Source organism: Trachemys scripta, chromosome 5 (genome assembly GCF_013100865.1).
Source record: "Trachemys scripta elegans isolate TJP31775 chromosome 5, CAS_Tse_1.0, whole genome shotgun sequence".
NCBI classification, from domain to species: domain Eukaryota; kingdom Metazoa; phylum Chordata; order Testudines; family Emydidae; genus Trachemys; species Trachemys scripta.
This window is the reverse complement of record NC_048302.1, coordinates 58,035,820-58,047,843: the sequence shown is the minus strand read 5'-3', so window position 1 is coordinate 58,047,843 and position 12,024 is coordinate 58,035,820. Positions and strand designations below refer to the sequence as shown.

The 12,024-nt window shown below is 39.4% G+C and overlaps 1 protein-coding gene across 5 annotated transcripts in view; it reads right to left on the bottom strand.

Moving 5' to 3' along the window:
• Positions 1–12,024, bottom strand: part of ARFIP1 (ADP ribosylation factor interacting protein 1) — a 65,925-nt gene that overhangs the window by 3,392 nt on the left and 50,509 nt on the right. For all 5 annotated transcript variants that reach the window (XM_034771006.1, XM_034771007.1, XM_034771004.1 and 2 more), the window contains 3 exons: positions 5,051–5,272; positions 3,103–3,260; positions 1,412–1,586 (listed from right to left, as the gene is read on the bottom strand). In XM_034771006.1, coding sequence (XP_034626897.1) covers positions 1,412–1,586; positions 3,103–3,260; positions 5,051–5,272 — 555 coding nt within the window. The remainder of the gene's footprint in view (positions 1–1,411; positions 1,587–3,102; positions 3,261–5,050; positions 5,273–12,024) is intronic.

The following is a 12,024-nucleotide window of genomic DNA, read 5'->3' as shown; positions in this document are numbered from 1 at the left end:
ATTGCCTGTTGGCCCGAAGGCAGGAGGCGCTCCAGCTGCCTGTGCCCCACACAGTTTAAGTCAGTGGAAGTGCTCCTAGTGAGGACATGCACCACCAACACAGCGGGCACAGTGTGGACAGGAGCCACCATAGTAATTACTGTGGTGGCTGTACGATGACTTAACTTAGGTCAACTTAATTTTGTAGTGTAGACAAGGCCTCATATTGACTTCAGTGGAGCTAAGCTGTTTTACACCAGCTGAACATCTGGCCCAAAACACTTTCTCTTGAAAAGTCAGAGTCCTGCAAGGGTTTTAGGGTTGGTTTTTTTTTTGGTGTGTTTAAGAAAACAGCCTGTGCCAGCGTAACAGGTAATGTTACCAATGTCAAAGTTTTGCAATATGAGCTGGTGTGCTACTGAAAATATTCATCCATTGTTAGAGATAGAGGTTGCTAACTCTCCCTTCCCTGTGGGCATTTGCAGTAACTTCAGTCATAGGAAAGGACTCTAGCCATTCCAGGCACATATTAATAAGACTATTCTATTTTTATACCTATCTAAGAGGAAATAAGTTAGGAAAAATCCATTTTGTCAATCTTCATTTTATCCTAACCCTGACATTGTTATTAACTTCCAAACCCATGCAGAGATCAGTAGTGTCTGTTAGAAACAAGTAGTAAGATGTTTGCATGAGAAGCCTTTATTTTTCCTAGTTCACAGAAATAGGGGTGGGGTGACTCTTGCATGCCTGAAAAAGAAAAACTCTTGCAGGACCAGAGAGTATGTGAGGGAAAGGGGCAGGAAGAAGCAATCCTGTTTAGAGTCTATGAGAAAGGGAAACTGCTCCAAGAACCAGACCCTTGCCTAGATCCAGGCCGAGAGATAGAACAGTTTTGCTTCTGAGTTGAAGGTGGCATGTAGAACAATCGTTACAGTTCCTCAGTCTAATCCTCATCTAACATTAATTAAATACACACATCTTGGCACCAAAGTTATTAATTCTTAATTAGGAGATAGATTAGTTTTGAAATGGTCTCTTTACTGCCCCAAACACTGTAATAATGCTCTGCATTTTGAGCCCACAATCTAATCATAGATCAATTAGTAAATCAATGTATTGATCACTATTACACAAGTGTGAAAAAGTGCAGTAGAAATACTTTCATATATTCAAGTAAATCTTTATTATATGCTTTTACCTCAGTAATTTAGAGTGAGGGACTTGAGGTCTCTAACTCCATGAAGGCATGTTCCAATAGTACAATAAGAATCCAGAAACCAATCTAGTTTACTTCTCTTTCTTGTTTTACATTTTGAAGCAGACTGTATTTCAAGAAAATGTGCTGCTATATCAGATATTAATCTCAGGAGACAGAATCTAGCAAAAAGCAACTCCACTACACAGTGTAGGAGGTGATGTTGTAGCTTACCTTGTTTTCCTCCAAAAATTTCAATTTGATAGATACATCATTGCGCATTTTGTCATATTTCTCTTTATGCACTTGGAATAGCTGCTGTGACTGTTCAATCTTTGGCAGAGTGTTTGCATCACGGGGACCAAGATTAAGTTCTTCTAGATCTGTGCGATAGGCATCATATTCAATCCTAGGAGGGAAAAAAAAGTTAAAATGAGCCACAATTTCACAAAACTTGCACACCAAAACCAGGAAATTAGAAAGAAAGCTGGACCAAATATACAAGTGCATGTAATGCTCATGAAAGGTACTAGAATGACAACACTTTGTTTATGTATCAAAGCATGTGTAACGTAAATCATACTGATGAGGGAACATGCCAACAACTCAACCACGTTATAAGAGTATGTCTTCACTGCAGAGTTAATTTGGGTGATCAGCACCTGCACATTCCACCACGGTGTGAGCAGCCACACCGTAAAGCCATAGCCCAGTGTCCTGATTGATGCCACACTCATCTATTAGTGTTGATGGAGTTTCAGGGGCATATCCTATGGTTCTTTGTACTATAGTAAGCTGAACTGCTGTATGAAAAAGGAATCAGAAAAAAGTCTGTCCTGCACCCACGCTCCGGCCGTGCCGCAGATATTTTTTTTTTTTTTTTGATTGGGGCGGCCAAAAAACCAGAGCCGGCCCTGTACCTGATATGTTTGATAGAGCTCTTACGTGAAATTAATTAGCTTGTACATGACACCATATTAACTAGGCACTGAATTACTGGTCTCATCTAGTTCATAGCAGATAGGTATCCATACCCATCAATTCAGCTGGCACCTAGTCAGCAGACTCCAAAGATTGGTCAGTGACTGAATGGACCACTATTCAAGGTAAATATATACTATCAGGAAGCAGATTGAGAAATCTGGCTTTGTTGCCACCAAGCTATACCTTTACTATGGATAAGTGTCTCCAGTTATCTAAAGAATGCAATAAAGGAAACTGGAAGAACATTTTATTTCTCATTCAGAAACATTACTTCATACATGACTATATGTAACCGCCCAGAATTTCCACTATTATTCTACCAGGGCGGGGAGGGGGAAAATCAAACAAACAAACAAACTATCTTTACCCAATAGGAAACCAAAACGTATGTTGCTCACGGATATGTTGCTCACAGATGTGAACCCCACCCCTCCACGTGACATAAGTTTTGCCGGCATAAGTGCTCGTGTGCACAGCACTACGTTGGCGGGAGACGCTGTGACATAGCTACCGCCACTCATTTAGGTGGTTATTATGTCAATGGGAGAGCTCTTTCCTGTCGGCATAGCATGGCTACATGAGCAAATCTTACAACGGCACAGCTGTGTCGCTGTATCGGCACAGCTGTGTCGCTGTATCGGCACAGCTGTGTCGCTGTATCGGCACAGCTGTGTCGCTGTAGACCTCTAATATAGACCTGGCCTAAATAGAATCATTTCTGAAAGATCTGAGTTTAACAGAAAATTTTTTGCAAGTTTAAATTTCAAACTTGCATCATTTTGAAGTATTATATAAGTGTAAAGACGGAACGTACTCAGGATTTAAAATATGACAGTTGTGTTATATTTACGAACTTTTCAACACTGTTTACCAGTTCAAACATAGGGACTAAACTTGAAGACTGTATGTTAAATGAAAATAACTGATGACACAATATCTACCTGGCACTTTCATACTGTTTCACAGTCATTAACGTATCTTCAATTGTTTTATTCACCAGTGTGTTCACACTGGCAATAAAAAAGTTAATAGCACCAAGAAGGGTCTCTCCATTTTTAGCTAGAAGTTTCTGAGTATCTGCATTGTATCCAAATTCCTCCTATAACAAAGAACAACAACAAAAAAATACTGTGGTTTATAATTAAATCATGTCATTTACCCAGATACTCATTAACTCTGGGAAAAAAAACACACATACTTATTAGGAAAACTCAGATATGATAGACCATATTGTATGCAATTTCATCACTGCTGTTTGAATGTGTGTATATTTAAATAGACATAAGTGATTACAATAGTCTAGGCAACAAATTAAGCTCAGAGTCATAACCACAACTATCCCTTTGTTTTAGACCTTTACAAGCAACTGTTCAAGTTTCTCCCATGAAACCCCATTGATTTCAGTAGAATCTGTCCCAACAGGATTGATAGCACCTATTCTTGATACCAATTCTACTGTGAAGACAGTTATGGATCTTGGCTAAATAAAAAAAATTACCCTTATTACCACCTCAAAGAATACTGCCAAAAATCTTCAGATCATCATTTTGTAACTATTTAGGATTAGTCTAAATTCAGTGTCTCCCTTAAAGACAATTGTAACACCACGAATTATACCAGCAAAATAGGCAGTTAACTAAATTCACAGGGGGTAAACAGTATTGATTAATGAACAAGGGTGGTTATTATATCCTGGAACACCATGATCTGATATTTATTTTAATATGTTATAAGTGACTGAGACAGCAGAATGTACTATCATAATGGATGGTGAAAAAAAGGAATAATACAGATTAGCTACAAATGTTAAGGGGGCATGATTAAGATGGAAGTTATTGCCAAAGAGAATTGCAATCAAGTTTAGGTATGACAAAAGGCAAGGACCAATTTATCAATAGCAAAAGATTTCAATGTCAGATTGCAATGATTATTCTTTTAATGCAAGGCTCCCACACATAAGACTCATTGATGTATTTGTGTTTTCTATATGGCATCTTCATATTCTGCATAACCTGAGCTTTCATTTACCAAAGTAAATTTCTAGCTATCATGGTTGTGAAGATGTTTAAGAGTAGGTTAGATAAATGTCTATCAGGGATGGTCTAGACAGTATTTAGTCCCACCATGAGGGCAGGGGACTGGACTCGATGACCTCTCGAGGTCTCTTCTAGTCCTATTGTCTATGAATCTATGTGAACCTAGTGTAACCAACTGACGGTGTAAACACTATGGTGTAAACGCTAATGACAAATTAGGGCTCTTAAAATGTTAACATTAACTGTTTCACATCTCATAATTTTAGCGAATGGGAGTAGGGAGTGAAGCCTAGAGGAAAGAAGATGCAGAGAAAACAATACAAAAAGAAACAGCTAAAAGGGAGAGAAACGGCCAAAGATGGGGAAGAAAGGGAACCTAAAACATCGTAGTGAGGCTAAAAGGGGTCATATTATTCATAAAACAACTGAACTAAACATTTTAATCTGCTAAAGAAAAAATGATTAATCCACATTGTTACCTCACCTCTTTTGCATGAGCCCCACTCTATTCCCAAACATAGACACCACAGGCTTGTTGTATTTTACAGGAAATGATGATCTAGAACAATTCTAATGACATTTCATTAGTGACAAATGAGGAGCAAAATTGTTTACTATACAGAGTAAACTTGTATGTTAGTAGTCTTTTAGTTCAAATTCCAACTAAAGCCAGACATTAAGAACGACTGTATGACCTTACTGTAATTTCAATGATTTCCTTCAGAGTCTCAAATGCTATTACATAGCAGCTATCTTCCTAAATATTGAAGACTATCTATTGTACAACATGCATAAGCCAGTGAAGTTCATCCTCAAATTTATATTTTATTTTCTAATGCTATTAAAGTCTTACATGGAGTTCCAATGATTTCAAACTCAGGTCTGCAAATGCATCTCCAAGTTGCCTTTGGGTATTCACCATCTGGTAGAGTTGCGTGGACAAAGTCTGTGCCAATCTTAAGATATTTTCATATTTTTTTTTGTTATCTCTTAATATGTCTATTTGGGCTTCCAGTTCCAGGTCTACTGTTCTTGAGCCTCGGCCCAGCTTTTCAGAGATGATCTGACGAGTACACTGCAAATTCATAACAAATAGTTTAAAATTATTATAAAAAGCAAAAAAAATTCTATATTCATGACAGTACAGCACACACCATTTCTTGGCTTCAAGGAGTACATAATTATAAGCAATTCTTTCACAATCACTCCTCCCAATTTAAGTTTGCACAACAAACCTGAAGAAAAATGTCAAACTCTTTAGAAGTTTTTCAGGACTCAGCAAGAACATTTGTTGGACAAGTCTCAACTCCTACTAATAAAAATATTTAAGTTAAATCAAGAGCAGAACTAATTACAATTCTCAAATGAGAGATTTCAGATCTTCACTTTTTAGATTTGATGAATCTCATTAAGTAAAAGCAATTATTATTTAGTTCAGTACATTCAAGTCAGTTTATTAAACACAGCATAAACCAGAACGTTACTGATTCTAAATAACTATTCTAATATTCATTCCATCTTCATCTTCCCAACCATCCAATCCCACAGGCATTTTCCACTTAATTCCAAAGTTAGGCCTAATGGATATAGAGCATCTGCAAATGTAAGTTTCTATATTTCAACATTTAGAATCTTACTATTTCAGGAAACACAATTGCTTCTTCCCATATTGTGGAGGCATTTTTAAGAAACTGGAAACTTTTGGTGAGGAATTTATAAGAAGATAGTCTTAAGACTGAATTTGTGCTTGTCTGATTATAAAGAAGTGTGTTGAATATCTTAAACCTTAGGATTTAAAAACTAAAGTTTACTTTTACTGCCACAGGAGTAAAACTCCTAAATTGACTTGCAATTCATTGGTGTAGTGAGCAGCAAATTCAGCACTGAGAACGTTAAGATACTTAGGTGTAAAACAATGGTTTACTGCTGTGGTGAGCTATTTTTAGCAAGCTTTAAAGAGGAAGGGAATCTGTGGCCCCAAAGAGAAGCGGACAGAGGTCGAGATAGAATGGAGTTGCGCAAGTGGAAGAATGATCTTCCATGAAGAGAGTTCTGATGGAACTGAGATGTTCAAGGTCACAACTACAGCGTTGGGAAGGTCGGACCTGATTACAACAGTTTAGTCTTACAGTGTAAATGAAACCAAACCCTGTTTCCAAAACATGTCACAGTACTGGACTTTGCAGGGTTATAGCAGGATTTGGAAAAATGGTTTGATCTAGCCTACACTTCAAGATCAGTGTTTTAACGGTGTCCCCCAACCTCACAGACTCTCTCTCAAAGACAGATACACTCAGGAGTTCCCTTTCTTGTATATTTTGGAATACCTTTGTTGTGCCAATAAAACATTTTTAAATTGAATTGACAATGTAGATGACACCCAAGATAGTGGGAGAACTGGCAAGTACAAGACAAGACCAGAGGGGTAAAGGTGGAGTCAGTCCACAGAATGTTATTTAAAAAATGACCAGCCGGGCACATAACTTTCAGTTGGAATCAGAGCTATCAAGGTAAGAGAATGAAGGCAATACAGTACCATTTCTGAGCGAGCACAAGAGAGAAAGTGCACATTGAGGAGTATGGAGTTACCACAAAAGGTCCATAAAAGGAATTGCAGTAGATTAGACAGAATGTGATTAGAGTATGACTAAGTGTTGCATTAGAAGCATAGTATGGGTAAGGATAAGTTCTGGCTATTTTCCAGAGATGGTGATATGCAAACTTACAAAGAAGGGACATGTAAGAGGAAATCTGAGCAAGGGGTGACAAAATGTTTGTGAGCAAGAGGTAAGGAAACATGTCAGACATGACAAAATGTTTTTTATTTTAAAATCAAAGAGGACTCTGAAGCATTCAGCTTCAGAAACATAGCGTAGGGAAAAAAACAAACCTAAAAATCAACATTCACAAATGGGCGAGAAAAGGAATAAAAAGAGTGAAGATGCTATAGAAGTGGTGTTCAAAGCTTACAATAGCAATCAGCTAAACTGAGTCGCCCCCAAAGGATAAACTATACAAAGAGGAAGTTAAATAGAGAACCTAAAGAGAGGGGAAATGATTATCTTCTCATTTGATTTTTTTCTTTTCAGTGGATTAGTCCAGACATGTGGCTATTCTATCCTCCCACCAGCAGATAGAGAAAAGAAATCAAAATATTTAGTGAGGTCAGGTGCCCTGTATAAAGTAGGTGGCTTTGGCTGGGCAATCTATGATGCGAAACATGGAAAAAAAATTATAGTGAGAAGAAACAAACTGAGAATAAATATTTTAATGAAGTTCCTCTACCTGTGGGTAAGACAGGCATGCGTGCAAAATGCAAACAGTGCAATAAAGAAATGCAAAGCCTGGTTGCCCAAATGAAACATCATCATGAGAAGTGTTCCTTTCATCATCTTCAACAGCTTTCTCCTGAGAAGGAACATGTCTGAACATGCAGGATCTTCAGGTTGGTAAACTTTTTTATTTCATACTATTTTTCTCAAGGACTGCCTGTCTTCCTTCTGGACTATTCTTGAATTCTCATGTTTGAGCAAAAAATATAGTTGTCACTCTATGGTACTATCACTTTAGATGCAGTTGTGATAAAAAAATAAATAAATAGTTGAAATAGGCTGATCTTCCTTTTACAATTTTACCTTTAAAGTAGTACTGAGTGTCAGGGAATGCAATGAGTAATACTAAATGAGCAGTATGGTAATAATAATTAAATAACTGCATTGACTTATTTTGTTTAGGAGAATCCATCCTCAACATACAGGATTCTGAAGACTATCCACCTTCAAGATCACCATTATTTTCTGTGGTTTCAGAGTTATCTACCAATAATAATGTTTCAGTCACATCATGTATGTCACATAGCCACAGTATATCACCTGTAGCAAAAAAACAGCCATAGATAAGTTTGTGATAAGAACCAGCAGATTTCAAAAAAAGAGGTAATTGATGAAAAAATTGCCTGGTTTGTTTATGCAACAAACTCTCCTTTCCATATGATTGAGAACCCACACTTCATTAACATGGTTCAGTCATTAAGACAAGGATACAGTCTACCCAACTGAGCAGATGTGGCAGGCAAATTGCTGGTTAAAGTGTAGGAAAGAGAAATTGAGCAGTGTGCAAAAGGTCTAGCGGATAAAATTGTTAACCTGAGTCTTGATGGTTGGAACAATGTCCACAATGATCCTGTTGTACGTGCTTGTGACACAACAGAAGAAGGGACGGTCTTCCATACAGAAACAATTGATACATCAGGAAATGCACACACAGCAGAATACTGTAAAAGCTATAACAAACTGTGAAAAGAAGTTCAAATGTCTAGTACACAGCTTGGTCACAGACAATGCTGCAAATGTATCCAAGATGAGAAGAAATTAAGAGAGAGAGTCCCAAGCTAACAAAAAACGGTTACTCACCTTTGTAACTGTTGTTCTTCAAGTTGTGTTGCTCATATCCATTCCAATTATGTGTGCACGCACCACGTGCACGGTCGTCGGAGAATTTTTACCCTAGCAACATCCGGTGGGTCGGCTGTGGAGCTCCCTGGAGTGGCGCTGGATATATACTCCAGCCGACCCAGCACCCCCTCAGTTCCTTCTTGCCAGCTACTCCAACAGAGGGGAAGGAGAGCAGGTTTGGAATGGATATGAGCAACACATCTTGAAGAATAACTGCTACAAAGGTGAATAACCGTTTTTTCTTCTTCGAGTGCTTGCTCATATCGATTCCAACTAGGTGACTCCCAAGCCTTACCTAGGCGGTGGGGTCGGAGCAAGACATCGCTGAGTGCAGAACCGCTGAGCCAAACGCTGCATCATCTCTAGACTGCTGAACTAACACATAGTGAGCGGTGAAGGTATGTACGGATGACCAAACCGCTGCTCTACAGATCTTGAGGGTGGGAAGGAGGCCGGGGTCTGCCATATTGTCTTGGCGTTGGCCTAAATGGTGCGGATGGGGCGTCAGCTGAAAGTATGTCCACCAACGGGTCCTCCAACTCCACTATCTCCTCCGCTTGGAGGTCCATATTATGAGCCACCCTGCGTAAAAGTCTTGGTGAGCACGTAGGTCTATCGGAGGGGGACCCGAAGTTGTTGTCCCCACCACTGCCTCATCTGGAGAAGATGAGGAATATGCCACAGGATCCATTAGCCCCTGTAGCAGGTCCAGTTGCGAGGGGTCCTGATGTCCAGGATCTGCTGTACCAGGGTTTGGGGCCTGCATTGGGGTAGGTGCAGGCGCCTCCATACTAGTCAACACCGGACTCAATGGCCCTTCCATCGGTGCCAGAGTCAACTGTGCTGATAACGGCGCCTGTAACCTCGGTCGCTCCAGTGCCGGATGCAAATCTGAGGTTGGCAAAGAGGGTGCCAGTGCCTATTGCTGGGAGGCAGCCCCCTCCGGCTTGTGAGGTCTCTTCTGTCCTGGGGACAGGGAATGGCGCTGAGGTGCTTGCGCTGGACGCGGTGCCGGCGAGGACCTGTGCCGTAGGTCTCCATTCGAGTCTCCCCACGGTGCAGTATTTGAAGTCGCCGTCGGAGCACTGTGCACTGAGGCACTCAGTGCTGGAACTTGGCATGCCGAAGGAGGATCCGGGCTGAGGACTGCCTCCATGAAGGAGCTGCTTAAGTCTAAAGTCCTGCTCCTTTTTAGTTCGAGGCCTCAAAACCTTACAGATCTTACACTTTTCGGCCTGGTGAGACTCCCTGAGGCACTTTAAACAAGAGTTGTGGGGGTCTCCTTTTGGCATAGGCTTCGAATAGACTGAGCACAGCTTAAACCCCGGAGCCTTGAGCATGAGCCTGGGCGGCATGCAGGGAGGAAGAGGGAGGGACCCCTTGCAGCCCACTAACTTCACTTACAAAACTAATTCTACAACTATCAAAACTACATTAACTATATAACTATTAAGAACTAGAACAATTAACCAAACCGGGAAGTAAAAGCTAGGGAGAGTGGAGGACAGCTACGCTGCACTCCACAGTTCCAACGACCGTCTCGGGCGGTAAGAAGGAACCGAGGGGGCACTGGGTCGGCTGGGGTATATATCCAGCGTCATGAAGGCGCCACTCCCAGGGGGCTCCACAGCCGACCCACCGGGTGTTGCTAGGGTAAAAATTCTCCACCGATCGTGCACGCGGTGCGTGCACACCTAATTGGAATCGATATGAGCAAGCACTCGAAGAAGAACATACAGTTGCAGTGCTCATTTGATGCACCTCCTAGCCAAAGACTTCAGTGTTCCAGAAATAAAGGCTAATGTTGTTGAAATTGCAAAATACTTCCGTAACAACCACTTTGCAGCAGCTGCTCTGAAAAAAAGTGGGAGGAACCAAGCTAACTCTCCCACAAAATGTGCAATGGAACTCCGTAGTGGACTGTTTTGAGCACTGTATCAAGAACTGGCCTAATCTGATGACAGTTTGTGAATAAAATTGTGAAAAAATAGATGGCACTGTCACAGCCAAAGTTCTCAACATTGGGCTTAAGAGAAATGTTGAAGAAATGCTGAGTACCCTGAAGCCTATTTCTGTAGCCTTGAACAAAATGCAGGGAAATAGCTGTTCTATTGCTGATCCTGTTGAAATCTGGAAGGAACTGAAATAGATCTTAAAAAGAGAAATATGCAATGACAGAGTTAAATTACAAGCATTAAAAAAAACGAGTGGGACAAGCATTATCTCCAGCTCATTTTCTTGCAGATACTCTCAATACTCGGTACCAGGGTCAAACCTTAACTGCTGAAGAAGAGGAGCTGGCTATGACATGGACATCCAGCAATCATCCCTCCATAATGCCAACTATAATAAAGTTCAAAGCTAAGGGTGAACCATTCAAGAAATATATGTATGTTGATGATGTTTTAAAGAAAGTCACACCAGTGAACTTAAGCACTTGGATTCAGAGACTGTTGAAGTGATAATCTCACTTAACAGCAGTAGCTTCTTCTGCTGGTGTAGAAAGAATATTTTCTTCCTTTGGGCTAATTCATTCCAAATTGAGAAATCGTTTGGGACCTGAAAAAGCAGGAAAGCTTGTTTTTCTTTTCCAGATTATGAACAATCAAGAAAATGAAGGTAAAGACGACTGAGTTAGCTGCAGAAACCAATATTTTAAGTTTCTCATGTTGACCTGGATGACACAGTCAATTTTTAATTTTTTTTTAAATATTTCATTTAACTATTTTAATTAAAAACAATTTTAACAAAAACAAACCTGATTTTAAAAAACTTAAATGTTTAATACATTCAAATGCTTGTTTTGTTATAATATTATATGTTTACTGTTGAAGAAAAAAATCCAGAATACATAACATTGTTGTTTTAGTTAAATAAAACAATTTAAATGTCTGTCTGGTGATGTTCTCCTCCTAATACAGCATGGCAAGAAAATCCTTCAAATATTAATGATTAACCTGTCGAATTGGAGATACTTCACCTCCCAATGACTTCCTAAATATCTGCTTCAATGACCTTTGATAAATGAAATAACCATCAATCATTCATTTTCTGATATAGCTGTAAAACTAATCTGAAAAGTTTTCAAAATACATCACTTAAAAATGTATAGCATGTGCTTTCTAAAAATGAAATCTACATCTATCTGAGTTGTGAATCATAGAATATCAGGGTTGGAAGGGACCTTAGGAGATCATTTAGTCCAACACCCTGCTCAAAGCAGGACAAATCCCCAGATTTTTTTTTTATATATATATATATATATATATATATAAACAAACAAACAAACAAACAAACAAACAAACAAACAAACAAACAAACAAACAAACAAACAAACAAACAAACAAACAAACAAACAAACAAACAAACAAAC